The sequence below is a fragment of the Venturia canescens genome, chromosome 6 (assembly GCF_019457755.1).
Source record: "Venturia canescens isolate UGA chromosome 6, ASM1945775v1, whole genome shotgun sequence".
Taxonomy (NCBI): domain Eukaryota; kingdom Metazoa; phylum Arthropoda; class Insecta; order Hymenoptera; family Ichneumonidae; genus Venturia; species Venturia canescens.
The window spans coordinates 17,421,700-17,443,118 of NC_057426.1; the positions used below are offsets into that span (position 1 = coordinate 17,421,700).

Consider the following 21,419-nt stretch of genomic DNA (forward strand, 5'->3'; position numbering starts at 1 on the left):
GCGACATTTAAGCACCCGTTTTTTCGAGGTCGACACCCTCGCCGATGACACGCTATATTGAGTGTCGACACCAATAATTACGGTTTCTTTAGTTTGGGCCCACCCACATTGACACCGGATATTGAGAGTTTCGACACCATGCTTCGAGGCCCGGTGTCGAAGCTCTGAATATCCGGTGTTAACCTTATTTTGTTTTGGGCCCTTCGATTAGAGTGTCGAAGCCAGAGTATGGGGTGTGGAGACTGTATGTTTCAGATTGCTAAATTTGAGTGTCGACACCAAAATATGGGGTGTGGAGACCGACTTTTTGGACCGTTGAACTTGAGTGTTGACGCCGAAATATCGAGTGTGGAGACCGTCTTTTTGGACCGCTGAACTTGAGTGTCGACGCCGAAATATCGAGTGTGGAGACCGTCTTTTTGGACCGTTGAACTTGAGTGTCGACGCCGAAATATCGAGTGTGGAGACCGTCTTTTTGGACCGCTGAACTTGAGTGTCGACTCCGAAATATCGAGTGTCGAGACCGTCTTTTTTGACAGCTAAAGTGTAGGTTCGACACCCAAAGATCCGGCTTGGACACCGCACTTTTGGACCGGTGAATTTGAGTGTTGACGCCGGAATATCGAGTGTCGAGACCGAACTTTTCGTACCGCTAAAACGTAGGTTCGACACCCAAAGATCCTGCGTGGACATCGTACTTTTTGGACCGGTGAATTTGAGTGTCGACGCCGGAATATTGGAGTGTCGACATGGGATTTTGTGGGCAGTAGGATTTTCGTACCGATAAAATGTTATAAATGTTAAATCGTTACATTGTACATAATAAAAATATACTAGTAGTACGCGCAATATCGGTAATTGTCTAATATTATAACATAACATAAACAATATTTTATTATTATTAATTATTTTCAAAGTAATGCAAAAGAAATATAATTTTGCTTCACGGAGATGATGTGGAAAAATAATTACATTACATACCATTAATAGTATTTAATAATTATACTATTCTGAAGTTATGCCACATCAACTGTGGTACATAAATATTTTTTACGTACCGTAAATGAACGGTTGAAAAAGTTTGAGAAAGTAGAGTTGGAGTAGTAGATGTTGTTTTTAACGAAAATTTATGAAGGTAGAAGCTGAAGAAATATATCGATATTATAGAGTAAGTAAAGAATACCATTAATTCAGCGTTTTGAACAAAATGCTCAGCCGTTGGATATTTTATGTTGAAATATTGTTAATGAATATAATGTAAACTTTATCGATTATAATCAAGATGACCTGTGTAGAAAGAAACGATTACTAATAAAAGAGTAACCACAAAAGTGTGCGCCATTCCGAATAACATATACCGGGATCAATGAAAAAATGAAATATATATAAAAAAAAAGCTTGAGCGTCTCTGCAGTTGCATCTAACCAGGGAAAGTGTACGCTGAAATATTGTTTTTCATGAATGAGGTTTTCACTCGTTCTAATTCTCGTTCTCGTTGTTATTCCTTTCTTCTTCTTCTTCTTCTTCTTCTTCTTCTTCTTCTTCTTCTTCTTCTTCTTCTTCTTCTTCTTCTTCATCATCATCATCATCATCTTCGTTCCTGTCGCCGTAGTCTGCATTCTCTCGAGGGTTTCTCGCTGCGTTCGCTTGCGATTTTTTACTTCTATTACGGAGACATTTTATCATGTTGCCGATTACTCGTTTGTACTGTTTGAGTTGGCATTTATATTTCATTTGCAAATCTCTTAATCCGTCCATCATTTCAGCCACATCTAAAAATAATTAAAAGTTGACGCATCAGACACGAGTTATTACATTTTCTAAATATTTTTGTTGCCTTCTTTAAAATTTTTTTGCTTATTTTAATATATCGTAGATACCAACTTTTTATCGCCATCAGGTCCTGCAACTTTATTTCAATGCAATCATTTGGGCTGTTGGTTCGTTTTTTTAGGACCATTCTCCGCCGCATCGCCTCATTGGGCCATAGGGATTTCGCTAACGCGACTATCCTTGCTGTGTCCTTGTGCGTTTGCGATGCTTCTCGGAATCTTCTGTAATCCCACTTTCTCCCTATCACGGTTACCGTACCGTCTGCCGCTTCTTCAGGTAGATCATCCAACAGTGCGGGTGTTTCAGCGTTATGATCACGATTTTCAATATCCTCTATCGTTCGGTTGATGTCCTCCAACTTGGGTACACTCGTTACAATCTTATTAATCTATATAATAAACATAACGATGCGAAATATTATAAATCGACGGACGTGGGAGCAATGGTGCGGCGTGGCTTGTACGGCGTCCTCACAGAGTTCTAAGGCATGAATCATAGCATTCCGCGGAAGTAAACTAACCAATTCTTTTAATTTTCTTTTACATATTTCGCTCCATTTCAACTCCGCTTTGAGCTCCTGCACGAGTTGAATAAGCTCTTTGGATGAATAAGATTCCAAATTCATACATCTTCTCTCTGCCGTCATCCTTTGCCGCGCTTGTTGATCGATTCGAGCGTGACGTTGCTGCTGCTGCTGCTGCTCATCAGTTGTCGGTATCCATAGTGAACAAAGCGACAGATTTCCGTTTACATTAGCTAATAAATAGAAGTTGGCAATTGTCCACGCGTATCGCCTTGATCGTTCAATAAAATCATCGTTACGTCCATTAAAAGTCAATGAATATAGATAATTGTCCTAACAATATAACACAAAGCACGATATAACAATGTAACAAAGCACGACTATTTATATGGACCGAGCTCAACAATAAAATTCCCGAAACTCTGGTAGGATTTACAGCAAAACGTACTGATCTTTTGCACTTGACGTTTTTTCAATATTTCGTAACTTACATCTTCATTCGGTTTTGCACGGGAATCGGCGGCGGATGCATTTTCATTTGACCAGGAACAAGACACCGAGCCACGGCTTCTCCCGACATTTGTCTCATTTTCCTTCCTTTTTCGTTTTATTCCTTTTTCTTTCGTTAATCTTGAATGGATAGAAACACTTTCGTTATTCGCATCGTCGTCGTCGTCGTCGTTGGGATAATCGTTAATGTTTATTGTCGGTGGAGCAGCGATTTCTTCTCCCTCGCCATCATCGTTACGACCGGGATTGTGTTCATCCGGCGAGGAGGGGGGTCGTCCTCGTCCTCCTCCTCCTCCAAGTGCTCGTTCATCCGTCAAACTCGACTGCGAAGAAAAGATTCTAATTATTATGGGGCTTCCGTTTGCAAGAAAATAAAAAAAGAATAAAACCTCTCTAGCAATACGAATATCGATGTTCGCGGCACTCGACGTTTTTTCAATATTTCGTAACTTACATCTTCATTCGGTCTTGCACGGGAATCGGCGGCGGATGCATTTTCATTTGACCAGGAACAAGACACCGAGCCACGGCTTCTCCCGACATTTGTCTCATTTTCCTTCCTTTTTCGTTTTATTCCTTTTTCTTTCGTTAATCTTGAATGGATAGAAACACTTTCGTTATTCGCATCGTCGTCGTCGTCGTCGTTGGGATAATCGTTAATGTTTATTGTCGGTGGAGCAGCGATTTCTTCTCCCTCGCCATCATCGTTACGACCGGGATTGTGTTCATCCGGCGAGGAGGGGGGTCGTCCTCGTCCTCCTCCTCCTCCAAGTGCTCGTTCATCCGTCAAACTCGACTGCGAAGAAAAGATTCTAATTATTATGGGGCTTCCGTTTGCAAGAAAATAAAAAAAGAATAAAACCTCTCTAGCAATACGAATATCGATGTTCGCGGCACTCGACGTTTTTTCAATATTTCGTAACTTACATCTTCATTCGATCTTGCACGGGAATCGGCGGCGGCCTTGACTTCGGAAATAATCTTGTTGCAATGCTGTTGTTCTTCTTTACTCGGCGACGCTATTTCTTTCAATACTGGTACTACTTTTCCTCCAGCCTTTCCACCTTCCAATTGCTGTTTATATGATTTATCATGAAAGGTATTTAACATATGTAGCCATTTTCAAGCGTTCCCAAAATTAGCTTTTCCTCCTTTGCGAATAACACTTTATACGTTACACTATTTCTTCTTCGGACCCCATTGGAATCATCGTCACTGACGTTCGTGTCGTTGTCACAGCTACCGGCATTCCCGAAAATCGTTTTTCTTGCTTCCGCAGTATTCTCGGAATCCATTGAATAATTGGTATAGTTGCTTCTCGAAGTACTTTTCGGTCCAAAAGCGGCTTCGTCCCGCCATGTCTTTGGTGTACTCATATTGAATTCTTTATCCACGTCCTCATCGTCAGTCTTACAGATACTTGTAAAACCGCTGCTCTGACTTAATGGCGTTCCTTCGTCATTCCCTATCGCTGGCCCTGTTTTTGGCAACGGCTGCTCTTTAACGAGCTTCAACATCTTCACCAATGGCAAACGATTGAAAATTACAATTCCGACTTTTTGGTTCGAATAATTATTATTATATAACGACACGACGTTGTTACCGGTTTGATTTCTTCAGTACCCTCCAATTCAAGCATGAGTTGAGCCTCAATCTGCTTTATGTTTTTTCTCGTTCGCTTCTGAAACAGCCAAACGACAAAACCGCATTACATATCTTCTTGTGAAAACTTGTAGTACACATATAAATTTGTACATTAGAAAATTGGTTTTCCTAATTTCCAAATAAATTTATATTAAACTTGTACCATATTTTTTAGTTATGTAAATATTTTTCGCTAAAAATCAATAAAAATTATCATTTCCCAAGTTATTGAAAATTTTGGATCTGCATTCTACCAAACATATGCATATTTTTATTCTCAAGTTAATAAAATTGGGCTTTCAATGCATATATATTGAATTTTTTTGTGTTAAAGAAAACAAGAAAGCATCATTTTAAACAATCTCAAATTTGAGACAAGATTATTTTTTAAACGGCTTGATTTACGCAAAACGTCGATCAGACTTCTTTTTTTAAGACCATTACATTTTCTACAATGACTGACTTTGTCTCACTTGTGAAGTAGCTCGTTAACGGCTTACAAAATTCCAAAGTTAAAAAAAAAATTTTCCCATGTTATTTAAATTGAAAATAGCAAAATTACAAAGCGCCACCTCCAAACATTAATATTAAGAGCTCATATTTTCACAGAGACTTTTTCCAGATATTCTCTGACGATTTTTCAATGTTGTTTGAAGAAAAAAAAACATAACAGTTCTTTGAGACACTCCAGGGAGATAACATTTGTAAATCATCGCTATATTAACGTTATACCGGTTCTTTTTTTTATTTCTTTGAATCATTCACCAAGTATTTCTTTCGGCGCACACTGAATCGAGTAATAAGCAAAAGAATAAATTATTAAACGTCAGATGTGGATTCCGCACCGATGGTCGTTCTTACAATTTTTCAACTCCGCAAACTTTTTTTGACGAATGCAACATGACAATTTCCCACCGCTGTCAGGCATCGTTTCATTTTGAGGAAAGTTATTAATGCCGTAGCAAGATTTTTAAAGTACTTACGTTTTCTTTGATGTGTAATTCTTCTTCGTTCGACAATTGTTGAGTTTCCATTTGTCCAGCAGCAGCAGCAGCAGCAGCAGCAGCAGCAATGTCACGTCGATTACCGGCATTTACAATTGGGCTTTTTTCTACGAAAGGTGAGTCGAAGAAATTTTTCTTTCTGACAGTTCTTTTACCTCGACCAAGCTCTGCGGCGGCCTCATTTATCCTCTTCAGCTTATCCGCCGTTGCTATTTTATAAACAAAATATGATATAGAAGAAAAGTTTTATCACGCAGCAGAGATGATAAAAATGTACGTTTAATATTATAAATTATTAGCTTACCAGCATACGAGAGGATGACACGTATTTTATGATACTCCACGGTATCATTGGTAAGAGGATTATATTTTTTAACTCGCAGTGGCACGTTTACATTAGGGTTTCTCGAATACATTTTAATAAATTCGCTGTCACATTGCATTCGACTTTTCCGACGTTTTCCACGAAATATGTCGCTGACGGCAACAACTTCTCTCTCTTTTGTAGTATCTGCATATTGGACGAAACAGTAATTTATCTCATCATCCTCATCACGATGATCCATCGACGTCGTCGTCCCGTGATTTTCATCCCTCGATGATGACGAGGCCATGATCGCAAAGTTTTTGTGTACACGCAATTAATAATAATAACGAACGATCCGGTCTATTAATTGTTTTTTTTTTCGTTTTTATACACGAACGCACTTGATTATTTTATTTCCAATATATCCTTTTATCCTTTATTCATCGCGTCGTCGTTCACGCACCGAGATGACGAGCCTCGTTGTCTTTGTCCACCGTTCGCGAATTGGCTGGATATGATTAACGCGCATATCCACCACGTCCCTGAAAAGAACATAGAAAATGTTGGGTCATGTAGATGGTAAACTCGATGTTCTCGTCGGTATAAACGTATTGCGAATATACCAGCAGCGATGCCGCGCGCGTTATTTTTCATAAACAAATCGGAACAGTCTTTTCAAACATAAATGTGTAAAACCGTTGTTTATTTTCGTTAATTTTTGTTACTCGATATTCTTTCTACAATTTTTGTTAGATTTATCTTATATCGCCCGCCGCAACAAACTATTTCGCGCCAAAATATAAACGGTTCATCATGTATATTACACTTTTATGATTTATAAATACGTTCACTGTTCGCGGTATCATATATTTCTTTCAAATAACGGTCATATCAAGAGACTCGGTAGAGTCTCGGGACAAGTACATTGACAGCCCTGTCGTCTGCTGGCCCGAGGCTCTTGCCGAGTATACTTTCTCTGAATAAAACGATTCGCCGTGGTGGGGGTAAAATTGGCAAGTGATTTTTTTGAATTACCGAAGTTATGAGTCATCTGAGGCTTTGAAAATTGAACTTTCAGCTAATTAAGAAATTCTCTTTCGATTGCGCCCAAAATCAACACGATCGGTGGCGTAATTGCTGAGAAAAAACTTTGCACGGGCTCAAGATTATGCAAAAGTTACTGACACATCACGAGTTCGACGTATACGTATACGCGTTTTGACGTAGTTAGTGGTAGTAGAGTTGTTGCCTCTACGCATTCTGATTGGCTCAACGATGTCGGCTCCTCCAGCTGCTAGGCCGACCGCGGGTGAGGCTCAAGTGTTAGAAGGCCTAAAATAGCGAACAGGCATTCTGTATATCTATATATGCGTTATACAGAATGCCTGTTCGCCATTTTAGGCCTTCTAACTTTTGAGTCTTACCCCGACCGCGCTCAGACTCCGTAAATATTATATATATATATAAACCATGTGTCAGTTTTCGATCATCGTATAAACAAACGGAGTTTTGTCATTATGGAATGCGTGTGGAATATATAAAAAAAACTTTCGTCATCTAACCAAGTGCATAGTACTACAACCTGTGGAATGCTAAACTAAACCGGTATAAAAGCAGTCGCGTAAATGTAGTCTGGTGTGTGAAAAAGAATAAAATAAAAAAATACGCGGTGCATGTCGACGAAACTTTTTAAGATTTCATTAATTCGTTTGACTGAAAATAAGTTTATCATTTATATCATTTGTGAATATAGGTTATAAGATATCAATACATCGATACGCACATCCGAAACCACCCGAGACTTGTTTTCATACTGAACGTCATTTTGACAGGTGAGGTTATGATCCCCAATGTGCTGTTGTGTGCGGACTCTAATTAATAAATGAAAATGGTTAGTGAAAATTGGTTAATGTATATTTTGTTAAAACTTGTGGTATACTAAACCGGTATAAAAGCGGCCGCGTAAATGTAGACTGTGATCTGTGTGTGCAAATAAAACATATAAAAAAATGCGCGGTTCATATATATGTCAACGAAACTTTTCAAGATTTCATTATTTCGTTCGATTGGAAATAAGTGTCAACTGAGATAATCTTTCAATTAAACCAGAGTTCGCGGAATATTGTCCAGTGTAAATATATCATCAGTTGCGTGATTACATATCATGTGTAATAATGTAGGTCATATATACGAGTTCCCTTTGATAGCTGTGTGGTAACGAACCGGCCGGGGTTTGACGTTACGAAGTGTGGGACAAATGTAGCAAACGTTCGCATAGTTAGTGAATAATATAAATAAGGCAAATCAGTTTATCAAAATAGGTCTGGAAGTTGTAAGAAAAAATGTTCGTCAACCTATAACGTCAAATTTTCTTTTTGCGATCTGAAATATTATGGTTGATAATTAATAAAACAAGAACACACGGAACTGTTAGTATATATATAATGTAAGAAACTCCAATCGAATAAATGTTTTCTAATTTATTTCTTGTGTCATCGGTATTTTTGAATATTCCCACATTTTGCTTCCTATTGAGATTGGCTCTGCTCTTTCCGATCCTTGTTTTGACTCCATCGGTTTGCAGCGGATCGATACATAGTATTAAATGGTTGCCTAATATGTGTCCTATAATTTTCTACTATTTCTTCATGCTGATTGTGGTAACATGATTCAAGTGGTTTCCGACTATGATCATCAATCGCACATTTTATATATCAGATTCTTAAAACAGTTTCTGGTGTTGATATAAGTGTTGTTATACTTTTTCCACCTGGTCTGTCGAGTAATAAATTTTGAAACTTCTTCCAAAAAGTCTTTGGATGCTTATTTTGCTGATGATATGAAAAGTCGTATCTTGGGAATGCTGTATGCAAACACAAATTTTGATAACAAAACTTATGGAATGACATGTATGTTGAGTATTTCCACTTTGCAAACTACAAATATGGAATTATTATAAAAAAAATTCATTCGAATAAGTCTACTGTTGCTCAGTTTTGGATGCGATCAAATATAATGCCAACCAACATCCCCAGAAACTTACAGAATTGCTGAATGCAATGTGCGCTATGTCATTTTAATGTAATATCATGACTTTTGACAACTTTTCATTATAATGCTGTAAATTCGGATCATTGACATACTGCAAAAATCTGCAAACTATACAATTTAAATACTGTGCCATTCATTTTACATTTTGACTCTAACTGTAACATATATATGAAGTAAAAAATTGATTATAAAAGTCTTCAGTTGCTCATTTATGGATAGATTTGAAATTGCTGTCTTCGAAGCTCATCGCGCAGATACATTGACTCTGAAATTTCTGTGGATAAATATATATGCGACGGATCACCCCTTATCTTTGATTATGGTAATATGTAATGGAACTTGGTTCGGCAAGGTTTTAAGTGTTCCTTTTCAAATAGTATTGAAGTTTGTATGACTGATACACAGCGAATACTTCCAAACTTTGATATTTCTGTGTTGCAGCATGTGTGCCAATCATTCAAATCATTTACTCCAACCGTATCATGTAATCTAGAAAATTTATCACAAAAGTCTTCCGCTTTTCTAAATACTTCAATTTTCCTTTTTCTACTCCATTGTGAGTTTTCGAATTTCTAAATTCATTTCTGAATTGTTCTGAAATGGTTTTCCTCCAAAACCAATGCAGGTACCTTAAACGTCTTTGAATTCTGTTGCTCTGTTGAATTAAGTTCGCTTAGTTTTTTTTGCTGCTTTGAGTTCTGGCATAATAAATGTTAGAAGTTTTCAGGTACTTTTTTTCAGCAACTATCAAACTGTGGATAATTGGATCTCAGCGGCCACTTGCAAACTTTGGAAATATATTTCATTGGGGGCACGTTTTGGATGAAATGAAATCTCTAGATTCAGAATGCAAAAGCGACATTCAAAGTGGGCAAATCTGTTGGATTTTTCGTGTCTTGAATTTGATCTATCTTTCATTTGAATTTTGAAGAAAAGGGATAAATAAAATCTGTTCTATTAAGGAAATCTTTACGTCAGTTGTTTCTTGGTATGAAGACTTGGAAAAAATCGGCAAAGGCCAAGGACAGACCGGTGACGAAATATTTCCAGTACAATTTTGACGAAAAATAGATCTTATTTCGTGGAAACCAACGTTATAAGCCGAAAATCATATTACGGCCCACAACACGCATTTCTTCATGCTCTTGGGTTCCCAATAGACAAAACATATTAGAAGACAAGGAGAAAAATCACCAAAGTCCAAGACCAAACCAGTGCCGAAATATTTTCAGTACAATTTTGAAGAAAAATTGGTCTTTTACGTGGAAACCAACATTATAAACCGAAATTCATTTCTCGGGCCTATCATCCCGGATTCCTCTATGCTGTTGAGTTCCTAATAGGCATAACATATTAGAGTATAAGGAAAAAAATCGCCAAAGTTCAAGGGCAGTCTTGTGACGAAATATCTTCACTACAATTTTTACGAAAAATTGGTTTTCTATGGTGGAAACCAACTTTATAAGCCAAACATCATACCGAGGGAAAATAAGATTGGGAAAAGTACATTTATGGTCCCTTATTTGCTGATAATTTCATGAAAAAGATTATCCCATAAAAATTGTTCGTATGAGAATGGAATCTATAAAAATATACTAAGCAAATAATTCATAGAAATTTATACTAAAATCCTATAACCGTCATAACATAAATGAGGAACTTTTGAGAAAAAAGGCGTGATATCAAACCGTAAACTTCCCCTAGGGAAAAAAAGGTTGGGACAAGTACATTGATGGTCTCTTGTTTCTGGATGACATAGAAAAAAGACTCAGAACCAGGAAAAAAATTCTATAGAAATAATAAACGAAAAATTGAAAAGTTCAAAAAAATTTAACAAAAATAAAAAATAATCGAAAAAAATTCTGTAAAGAAAAATAAAAAATTTTCAAAAAATTCATAAATATTGGACAAATGGAAAAATGTACTATCCAAGTTACATGCAGTATAAAAATGTATGATATCAATTGGAGGCCAAGTTTTTATTGATAATTTGGAATATTTATCCAACAAATCGGAAACTTTAATTGAAATTTATGATAATTATTTTCAAGAAAAAAGTTAATGAAAAAAAGTCATAACGGAAGTTACGTGCAGTACTAAAATGTTATTCGAAATATAATCTCCGGCGACAAATGAGCGTTGAGAATCCTTGTCGGGCTCACAACGTTTTATCAAAATTACTAAAAAATGAATGAAAATAAAATCATTAAAAATTCACATGAAAATCATTCGTTACTTCAATAAGCTACACACTTTAAAGAATCGATTCCCCTCCGACTTTCAGGATCTCCTGGTATTATTCACAACATTCAACTTCGATTGGATCGGTACAAATTATGTTCAAATACGTCTTAAACGTACTTGTCCGGCCCATCACTTTTTATTCAAATTGCTCATTCGAAAACAAATCAAAAACGAAGTTAATGCATGTGTTAATATTAAGGAACAGTAATTCCCGAGAAAATAATTTTCCTTCGAATCACTCTTGTCAAAATGAAACGAAAATGAAAGATGAAGTTGATTAATCTATTTATATTGTATGGAGTCATAATTCACAACAAAATCATTTTTCTCCAAATTCCAGGAATCCACGTGTCGTACTCGACTAGTGATATTTATCAAAATGTGTACGTGACTATAGAAAAAAAAAACATTTCATGGCTGAGTAGGTTCGAAAATTTCTAGTAATGTGCCTGATTATTTCTCATTTTCATTGGTTCTTACCGAATGGTATGTGTTCACTGAAGAAAATGAGAAGTGGATATTGCTATACGAACTTGCGAACAATCAAGTTCAAATTACTTGGAGATATTATTTTTATTTCTATCGATTTTATTATATTTGTCATTATAGAACAGTCCTGATTTGTTTTCGAATGAGCAATTTGAATAAAAAGTGATGGGCCGGACAAGTACGTTTAAGACGTATTTGAACATAATTTGTACCGATCCAATCGAAGTTGAATGTTGTGAATAATACCAGGAGATCCTGAAAGTCGGAGGGGAATCGATTCTTTAAAGTGTGTACCTTATTGAAGTAACGAATGATTTTCATGTGAATTTTTAATGATTTTATTTTCATTCATTTTTTAGTAATTTTGATAAAACGTTGTGAGCCCGACAAGGATTCTCAACGCTCATTTGTCGCCGGAGATTATATTTCGAATAACATTTTAGTACTGCACGTAACTTCCGTTATGACTTTTTTTCATTAACTTTTTTCTTGAAAATAATTATCATAAATTTCAATTAAAGTTTCCGATTTGTTGGATAAATATTCCAAATTATCAATAAAAACTTGGCCTCCAATTGATATCATACATTTTTATACTGCATGTAACTTGGATAGTACATTTTTCCATTTGTCCAATATTTATGAATTTTTTGAAAATTTTTTATTTTTCTTTACAGAATTTTTTTCGATTATTTTTTATTTTTGTTAAATTTTTTTGAACTTTTCAATTTTTCGTTTATTATTTCTATAGAATTTTTTTCCTGGTTCTGAGTCTTTTTTCTATGTCATCCAGAAACAAGAGACCATCAATGTACTTGTCCCAACCTTTTTTTCCCTAGGGTCAATGTTTTCGCAAATAAATAAGACGTTATGTTCCGAAAGATTCGTAATATATATAACGCCTCTGTATATATATACGTTATAACGTTCTGCCCGCCGTGTGTGTAAACGAGATTTATTCATTACTTTTCCGTGCATGAATAAAGCAAAATGCAGAGAGGGGGTAAAAAAGGTGATGAAATATTGAAAATAACTCATTGTATTTCGAAAGTCCATTTGTTTTACGGAATTAATGTGCTTTTTTTTTATTCAACAATCGCGCAACGACGAATCGTGTGTCATTGTTTTAATTTTGTACAAAATGTTATACATTTTTTTATTCATCAGACACACGTAAATGAAAATTTTATTATGACGAACAGCGCAAAAAAGTTGTATACAAAAATGGGAAAGTTTTAAGACCGGGATTAATTTTTTCGAAAAATGTCCGAGTGTGTCTGTGAAATAATACGCATATATGCGAAGACCGTTTTTGGGGAAAAATAATAATAATAGTAATAATTAGTAAAAGGAATAGAAAAAGCATGTATTACAGCGATAATATTCGAAAGAGCAAAAACAAATTAATTATCAGTGTCTTGTTCGTTCTTATTCGCGGCATCAATGAAATATTTCAACACCTGTTGCAAGCAGTGTTTGGGATCACGCGTTTCAGCGGTCGTTCTGCCGCCCGTGGCTATCCACCACATGGAGCATCGGAAGCACGTTCTGAGGGTATAACCACGCTCACCGCAATTGTAGCACATACGAAACGGGGCCGTTGGCTCGAAACAATCGCCGCGCTTGTGTCCCTTTTGTCCGCAATTGAAACAGGTGTTTTTGTATTCCTCGGGCGGATACGGTCTTTCCAAGAACTTCTTCAACAGGCTCAGCACCGCCGGATCTTCCATATTTTTGATCCCCTCCTGCGGGAATGATAAACTATTTCTTTATTCATTCGTAAACGTTAGGGGTGGGGGGGGAGGGGTCCTGAAAATATTAAGCGTCTCCGAGGACAACGCGAAGAGAGAAAATTATTATTTTTTTACCGTAAGAACTCTGGCATCGTTATCGCTGATATAAAATCTTTGATACACGGGGAATGCCCCGTACCGTGTCGGACGAGCGTTCAAGCCGTAAATCCTGGCATAGTTCCCCACACCTTTCTGTGATTTGAAATTTTTAACAAAATATTATTACGTTGATGTTGAAAGCGTCTCAGAAAATCGAGTCCGTGACACTCACAATTAGTTTGTTTGTATCGTCGTTCATGGGCTCGGGAGGTTTCACACCGCTGGCACGCTGCACTAGTTTCATCACGGCGTTGAATCGATCCAACTGAAACATTTTTCAAATATAATCATTGATTGATTTATTGCAGACCAAGCGAATATATTATCGTACATGTTTTTAATATTTACCGCATCTTCATGTTGGGCCTGTATTTCCGCAAATGTGTAACGTTTGCTCGATAACATCCGCTTCCTGTTTCTCCCGTAACGACTGCCGAATCCTCTCACATATCGGCGTCGCTATAAAATATTTTCGTACATACAATTTATTACTTTTTTTTTTGCAAATTTTTTAATTCATTTTCGCACGGTTGAACTCACACATTCATCCTCGTAAGTACCGTCGCTCAAACCGTCTTCGTCATCGTTTTTTTCGTTGCCAAGAACTTTTGGACTCGGGCATCGTTGGCGTACGACGTTCTTTGTTCTTCCCCGGGGATGGCCACTTTGATTTAAATTTGTTTTCTTCTGCTGGAATGAAATATCAAAGGAAATCCGTTATTTAAATATTCACAGCCATAGAATGTTTATTGCTCGCAGTATAACGAGACTTGTCGCAACAATCATTTCATAAATTGTTTTTAACTTTATTTGATATATTTGATTCCGATTATACTTACTTCGGGTATCATCTTGTACGGCTCCATACATCCTGCAATATCTTCGTACGAGCCCATCGTCCATTTCACTGGCTTATCGCCAGAAATTGCCCCTTTCTGCTCCGGCAACGTTCGAGCTTGGGTTCTCGTCGTTGTCTGCTTGGGTATCGCCCCCGTATTCTTTAATGTTTCAGTTGCGGTCGTTGCGGTCGTTGCGGTCGTCGCGGTCGTCGTCGTCGTCTTCTTTAAAGATGCATGCGTAATCGCAATTTCACTTGTAAGACCGGGATTACTTTTATGTTGAATCTTTACCGCGGTGGCCGGTATATTCATCCGTGAAATTTTATGAACCTTCTCTCTTATTTCCATAGGAATCGCACCGCGCCGGTTCTATGTAATCAAAAATTTTTCACAATTTCGTAACGTCGTAACTCATTTTGATATTAAGAGGATTTATCGGTCGCGTGAGTGCGAGAGATATAAATTAACAGTATAACGTATGTATTTTTTTCTCGATAAATTAACCCTCTTTGAAAACGGCGTGCAGTGAAATATTTATTGACCGAACGACCGACAGAGATCTCTGTAATATCTTTTGGCAAATATACACTACTGGTGAAAAATTTCTGGACAAAAATCTGGAAAAGTTGCCGCGGTCTTTTTTGTGCCACGACGCCGGTAGTGTATACGATACATAAAAAGGTGAAATCGCTCTACAAACAATTTCACCTCCATACTGACCTCGTTTATGCGTTCCACGTTCAATAACGATTCGATTGTTTCATCCTTGTCGCTGACAATAGCCAATACATCGTCGATATTTTCAGCGTTGCTATTTGAAACTGCGGTAGCATCGTTGCGAAGAGGGTCGGCGCCTTGGATGGAGAGCCGCGACTCTATCGTGCTCATCATCCTTTGGATTTCCTGTACAATTATTAAAAGAAAAGACCACTCGCATAACACATGTCGGGCACAAAAGACAATAATATATATATATCTAGAGACGGGGCAGCGTCTTGACGCCAAGTATATATATTAAGATGAGTCGCTGCGGGTAATGATTCGGACAGGTAGATCAATCCTCAGTGTCCAGTGCACAAGAATTTTTTGTCCATGCAACTCGACAAATTTCAATCTTTATCACTCAATCGTTGTAACTTAACGTACCTCAGCGTTGACAGTCATCGCCGACACGTTGTTGTTCCTCAGCAGAACCTCCACGTTACCGGTCCAGGTTAATGTCTGCACGCTGCGCAAAGACCGGTTCGCTTGTTGTTCGTTAGGCGTAGTTTCATGACAATAATCCAAAGGCTCCAACGTTATTTTATTGTCGGAGACGGTCAAAATGAATTTTTCCTCCCTCTTAATTGGCGGAGCCATGCTTTTGATGTTTTCACTTGAAACTTTGAAAAATATATTTATATATATAGACCGCTTTATATCGCGAACGATTGACTATTTTTTATTATTAAACGAGATTCCAAACATATATACCGCGTCGACTCGTTTTGTTATATTATTGATGCTGGTGTGCGCGAAACAATTTCAACGATATTGAATCGCATCGGGACGAAACAATTAATTTTTCCGTGCGCACTAAATATCCATATATTATGGAAAAATATAAACAATATCATTCGCGTCACTGCGTATTAGGAAAATGCAGCGATAAAATACACGACGACGCAACAATTCACACATGCACACACGCAATAATAAGTCTACGCGCGCGAACGAATATATTCTGATAATGCGCACGCCAATATTTTTAGGTTAAGTGTATTATCCGGAATGTAAAAGGAAGAACGACGACGCGAATCGCATTTTCTTATAGGGGCCAAATAAAATGAGAACATATATGTATATATACATATATATATTTCTCAAAATGCCGGCGACCACGCGTGCATGCACGAACATCGTTTATTTCTTATATACTTACATATTTATCGATCGGATCCCGTCGCGTGTCGTCGTGTGTTGGCCACTCTTTCGCCGAGATACAATAAAATACGCGGTCGCAGCGATGATGACCGGGATTATTTCCGTTTTAATTGCAGTTATTATATTATCGGCGTGACAATTATTATTACATACATATATTTCGATGCTCTTATTCCGCGACGCACGATGCCCGATAATGCATGGAGTAATGGACGGTTCGATTGATATACTGCGTATACGCACACAGGAGACGCGACGAACCGCATGGAATAATCTGGAATATCTCTCTCGTGTGCGCTGGCGTGGCGAGGAGGGACGCACATTATTTGCTCGGGGGCGGGTTCAAAGTTTTCGGGTATAACGTGTACGTTTGGACTTGTTGCGTCGCGCAGCGCCTTTGCGCAACGATAGCGCGCAAGTCTCATCGTCGAACGCGCACCCCGTGCACGCACCGTTCGCATTTCACATCGGTCGGTCATATATGGTGGTTCATACAGTATATATATATCAATTCGAAAAAAATAAAATTAGATATTGTCCCAGTCCATTGTATCAAAATATATATATATATATATATTATTAAAACACTCACGACGAATGTGGATTCATCAGCATCGCCCGCCGCGGCGGAATTCAGCTGTGTTGGAATAATCTGGAATATCTCTCTCGTGTGCGCTGGCGTGGCGAGGAGGGACGCACATTATTTGCTCGGGGGCGGGTTCAAAGTTTTCGGGTATAACGTGTACGTTTGGACTTGTTGCGTCGCGCAGCGCCTTTGCGCAACGATAGCGCGCAAGTCTCATCGTCGAACGCGCACCCCGTGCACGCACCGTTCGCATTTCACATCGGTCGGTCATATATGGTGGTTCATACAGTATATATATATCAATTCGAAAAAAATAAAATTAGATATTGTCCCAGTCCATTGTATCAAAAAATATATATATATATATATTATTAAAACACTCACGACGAATGTGGATTCATCAGCATCGCCCGCCGCGGCGGAATTCAGCTGTGTCGGTGGCGACGAGTCCAATTCCAGCAGCACGTTGACCAGCACCGTTACAAAAGAGCTACCAATGCTTACAAGACGAACGTCTCCAGCGTAGATCACGTATTCAGTCGGTGAGGTCGAAGCTCTTGCATCATCGATCGAATCAAGCAGAGACGTTGCGAGAAATAAAAACCAGCAAAGATATGTATTTTTATCATTTCAATTATCATTTCAATGCGTCAAAACTCATTCTTCAATTATTGCCATCGTATCATATTTTTTTCTCAACAATATTGTGGCGAGTAGATAAATTGTGGCGCAGTGACGTCGTACGGTTAAAAAAATGTAGTAACGCGAGCATTTGACGACGCTGAAGTTTACAAGGTTGGAGTCCAACGAAATGAAAGAAAATACATTTGTAATTCGCCAATTTTTTATTTCACGAAGCATCGGTGTAGATTGAGAAAAACTACGAATTGCAAATTTGGCAGGAAACGATATTGCAGAATAACTGAAATTATTGAAGGGTCACTTGGACCATTTCGTTAGACTCGAACGTTGCAAACTTGAACGTAATAACATTTGCTGCTGCTACTACCACCGGTCGTTCGAAGCGTCGGATCTGCCTCGCGAATCCGATATAATTCCTGCCTCTTTCGTACACGCATTTTTATTTGTACCGACGAACGCGATCGTTGTTCCAATCGTTACGATGCATCGCGTATTTCGTTTCATCGATATTTGCAAGTGTGTTGAATAACATTGTAATTTGAGATGTAGGGGCAATCACGAAAATAGTTTGATAAATCATTAGGCAACGATCTCGATCAATTAAATATTTTTCGCGCGTAAAAGCAATATAGTTCCGGGGAATCGGTATTTACGAACGATTTTTATGATTACTTTTCAACGGAAAACTCATCACAAACTGTCAGATCGTTGCGATACACCTTTTTGTTTCATTCTTTTGATTTTTTTTGGTTTTTATCCAATTCACGTTTGCGAATAAATTTGAACGAAGTGACGTCGTACGGGTAAAAAAAATGTAGTTACGCGAGCATTTGCTCCCCGTCGCTCGAAGCGTCGTGTCCGATTCGAAATTAAGGGGTGGTCTACCCTATAATTAGAATTTCCAAAAAATCTGTTTTTCTATTAATAGCATTTTTCGAAAGCGTGCATATTCAAAAGTATCATACTAAAATTTTATAAAGATTCGAGCAGTCCAAGTGTACTTTTGAGCGACGTTTACTTGGCTGTCCGAGCACGCTAGTATGAACCGCCCACTGCGGTACCGTTACCTTTGTTTAAACGCGTCTCTCTAAAAATTATGTTTTTCGACGACTTGTTGATGAAATCTCCGAAACTATTCGACCGATCCTTGCCAAAATTTTACCACACGTTATTCATGACTAAAACTATAGCGCATATCATACGAATTGTGAAATTTCGAGCGGAACTATTTTTTTGACGAAAAACGGGCTTTTCCGTAGTTTTTGGAAAAACGGCTGCCATTTTGTCATTTTTGGGAAAAATCAAAGATCGTACGATACGCGCTATAGCAATTTACCTATTCAATCTGAGAGAAATTATTTTTTTTTCTCCGATCATCCATATTCCAGAAATGTTATCAATAGCGCAGACCCATCTTTTTTGTTTGGGACTGTCTGCTTCTCCCCCAATTTTTCTGTACGACAAGTGAGTAAAATAGATGGGGAAGAAAATTTTTTCAGTACTTTATGAGCATATTTTTTAGGCCTAACACTTTTTATATCCATATTTATAATTAATCCCGGTCAAATAAATTTGCAACAATATTGTATCTTTTTTGGCGGTCTAATTAGTGTATACCCCTTAAATGTGAAATTTTCCTCCAAACATTTATTAACTTCATTCATCCGTATATAATAACATGGGTGAGAAGTAAGAAATGAGCAATTATGAAAAAAAAGCAGTGAAGCGCGATAAACATCATTCAATTTTGACCAATATGTATACACTGAGAGAAAAAATTACTAGAACCAATAAACGTAGTTTTGAAGCGAAAAAATAATTCATTTCATTATTTGCCAAAACATGATAAATTGGTTCCCTCATATAATATTTACTTGGTCCATTTATTTCAATGAATTTCATAAATTTTTGTTTCAATAACAGTAGTTGCTTTAATCTAACAATTTTTTTATCAATTACATGTAATATGTAGTTTGAATCAATAACACATTTTATGATTCCAAACATGCATATCTTTAAATACAGGAATCACTTATTCTTTTTATGAACCATGATTTTGACTATATTATATTTTTTATGTATTTCAACTATATTATGTTATCAATTGCAAAATTATTTTTCACTTTCACTGCCCGTGATGGTCATCACAGTTCATGGTACATCTCCGAAACCATTTTTATCGAAAATAAATTCCTACCTGCGTGGGGATTCGATACCGCTCTACCTACCTAAATCTTTCCAAGTGCGCACGCTATCCACTAGACTACCGCGACATTGTTGGATATAAACAAATGTGTGGATATCACGAATGTTTCGTCTACTCTGATTTTGATATAAATTGATATTGAAAAGTTTTTGGGGTCGCTAATTACGAATTTTATTAGAAATTTTCAAAAGAAAAAATGGCTAATCTAATATAGCGGACGACTTTTTCAAAAATCGATCCAATTGCCCTGAGACTTGTTACATTGAGAGAAAAAATTATTGAATTTGAAAACATGTATTTACTTATTAAATTAAAGTATTATTTCGATGATTTATTTGTTGAACCATGACAATCACTGTTAATTTCAAAACATATTTTCACGGATCTATCACTTCATTATATTAATCTCTTATTTAATTGTAACAATTAGATTAATTATTTTAATAAAAATATTTATAGGAGTAAAATAATGATGAATTTATTGCAAGAAAATAATTTGTTCGAAAAAAGCAACTTCGTATTGAAGTCGTTTTGTAGATTCAAATAATCTAATGTTTTTGATGCGATAAATTTAATTAATCCAATCAATAACAATTTAATCAAATCTATTTTAATAAAAATATTTTTAGAAACAAAATAATGATGAATTTGTTGAAAGAAAATATTTTTTTCGAAAAAAGCAATTTCGTATTGAAGTCGTTTTGTAGATTCAAATAATATAATATTTTTGATGCGATAAATGTAATTAATCCAATCAATAAAAATTTCATCAAATCTATCGTGCATCTAATTGATACTATTAAATAAAAGTTTAATATAATGAAGTAATAGATCCGTGAAAATATGCTTTCAAATCGACAGTGATTGTCTTGGTTCAACAAATAAATAATTGAAACAATACTTTGATTTAATAAGTAAATATATTTTCTCAAATTCAATAATTTTTTCTCACAGTGTAATGGGGTTGATAGATTGAATGGTGAATAGAAATTTCTTACTTGCTTTTAAAATGGCGTACCTTCCTTCGCCGCACGTAGACGATGCCGTGGCGTACCACCGATTCGTCACCATGTTGAGAAATGGAGCGTTGTTGGCGTGGGTCCGCCATTGGTGATATTACACAAACGACTGTAAATTCAGTAAGCGCGAACTTTTTCATAAATGTACTCTCAGAGAAAACATCGCAGTACCGAAACGCACTTAATAGCATCTTGAAGAATCGTTTATGAAATATCACAATGCTGCCCGGGCCCGACGAGCTTACGCGACAAAGAACCGTAGATGGTTCGCGAAAGCGTCTTACAAGAAGGTACTTTTGAAGTATTATTGAAAACGAAATTGTCGATGATTTTTTAAAAATGCTCTCGTATAGTGGGGCCACAGATTTTGGCACTATTCGAAATTTCACTTAGCACGTTAAATATTTTTGAGCATATCGCGGATTCGAGGAAGAAAACTGTATGCGCGTTAAGCTAACTGCTCAGCCCGTAGAGTTTCATTCAACTGAACGACCAACAAATCGGTTTTCCCTACCGCATTGCGCTCCTGCGCAACGATGTACACAGTTCTCGGCCGTGCTTCCCTCTTCAACCGACCAACGAGGTCATCGGAACATTGATTTCGTGTTGAACGGATGCGCTTGCGCCGTCGAACGCCGACACCGTACGATATGACGAGGGTCCATCGCGCGTCTCCTCGAGAACCTTCTTTATGCCACGAGAAAGTT

At 37.1% G+C, this 21,419-nt stretch overlaps 2 protein-coding genes across 9 annotated transcripts; both read right to left on the reverse strand.

The window, feature by feature from the left end:
- Window positions 1-868: 868 nt before the first annotated feature.
- On the reverse strand, window positions 869-6,246 carry LOC122411869 (glutamic acid-rich protein-like). Its single transcript, XM_043420942.1, has 10 exons — window positions 5,819-6,246; window positions 5,494-5,723; window positions 4,470-4,547; window positions 4,045-4,383; window positions 3,794-3,940; window positions 3,321-3,662; window positions 2,848-3,189; window positions 2,354-2,530; window positions 1,885-2,221; window positions 869-1,772 (listed from the first exon to the last, which is right to left on the reverse strand). The coding sequence occupies exons 1-10, from the start codon at window positions 6,126-6,128 to the stop codon at window positions 1,480-1,482; spliced, it is 2,595 nt and encodes an 864-aa protein (XP_043276877.1). The 5' UTR covers window positions 6,129-6,246; the 3' UTR covers window positions 869-1,479.
- Window positions 6,136-21,181, reverse strand: LOC122411874 (uncharacterized). 8 transcript variants are annotated; one of them, XM_043420949.1, is made up of 11 exons: window positions 20,692-21,181; window positions 17,230-17,401; window positions 16,852-17,057; window positions 15,483-15,718; window positions 15,057-15,239; window positions 14,337-14,705; window positions 14,038-14,187; window positions 13,846-13,956; window positions 13,670-13,762; window positions 13,474-13,590; window positions 12,654-13,350 (listed from the first exon to the last, which is right to left on the reverse strand). In XM_043420949.1, the coding sequence occupies exons 4-11, from the start codon at window positions 15,693-15,695 to the stop codon at window positions 13,009-13,011; spliced, it is 1,578 nt and encodes a 525-aa protein (XP_043276884.1). In that variant the 5' UTR covers window positions 15,696-15,718; window positions 16,852-17,057; window positions 17,230-17,401; window positions 20,692-21,181; the 3' UTR covers window positions 12,654-13,008. The 8 variants fall into 8 exon arrangements, with proteins under 8 accessions (XP_043276890.1, XP_043276889.1, XP_043276884.1 ...); XM_043420955.1 differs by lacking the exons at window positions 16,852-17,057; window positions 17,230-17,401; window positions 20,692-21,181 and adding exons at window positions 6,136-6,363; window positions 16,258-16,829 and having other exon boundaries at window positions 13,176-13,350; XM_043420954.1 differs by lacking the exons at window positions 16,852-17,057; window positions 17,230-17,401; window positions 20,692-21,181 and adding exons at window positions 6,213-6,363; window positions 16,258-16,829 and having other exon boundaries at window positions 13,066-13,350.
- Window positions 21,182-21,419: the final 238 nt, after the last annotated feature.

Coding starts and splice junctions, on each gene's coding strand:
- LOC122411869 (XM_043420942.1), bottom strand. CDS start 6,128: ATGGCCTCGTCATCATCGAGGGATGAAAATCACGGGACGACGACGTCG. Junction 3,190..3,320: donor GTGCAAGACCGAATGAAGAT/GTAAGTTACGAA, acceptor TTTTCTTCGCAG/TCGAGTTTGACGGATGAACG. Junction 1,773..1,884: donor GGACCTGATGGCGATAAAAA/GTTGGTATCTAC, acceptor AATTATTTTTAG/ATGTGGCTGAAATGATGGAC.
- LOC122411874 (XM_043420949.1), bottom strand. CDS start 15,695: ATGGCTCCGCCAATTAAGAGGGAGGAAAAATTCATTTTGACCGTCTCC. Junction 15,240..15,482: donor CGATGACTGTCAACGCTGAG/GTACGTTAAGTT, acceptor ATAATTGTACAG/GAAATCCAAAGGATGATGAG. Junction 14,188..14,336: donor CGTACAAGATGATACCCGAA/GTAAGTATAATC, acceptor ATTTCATTCCAG/CAGAAGAAAACAAATTTAAA.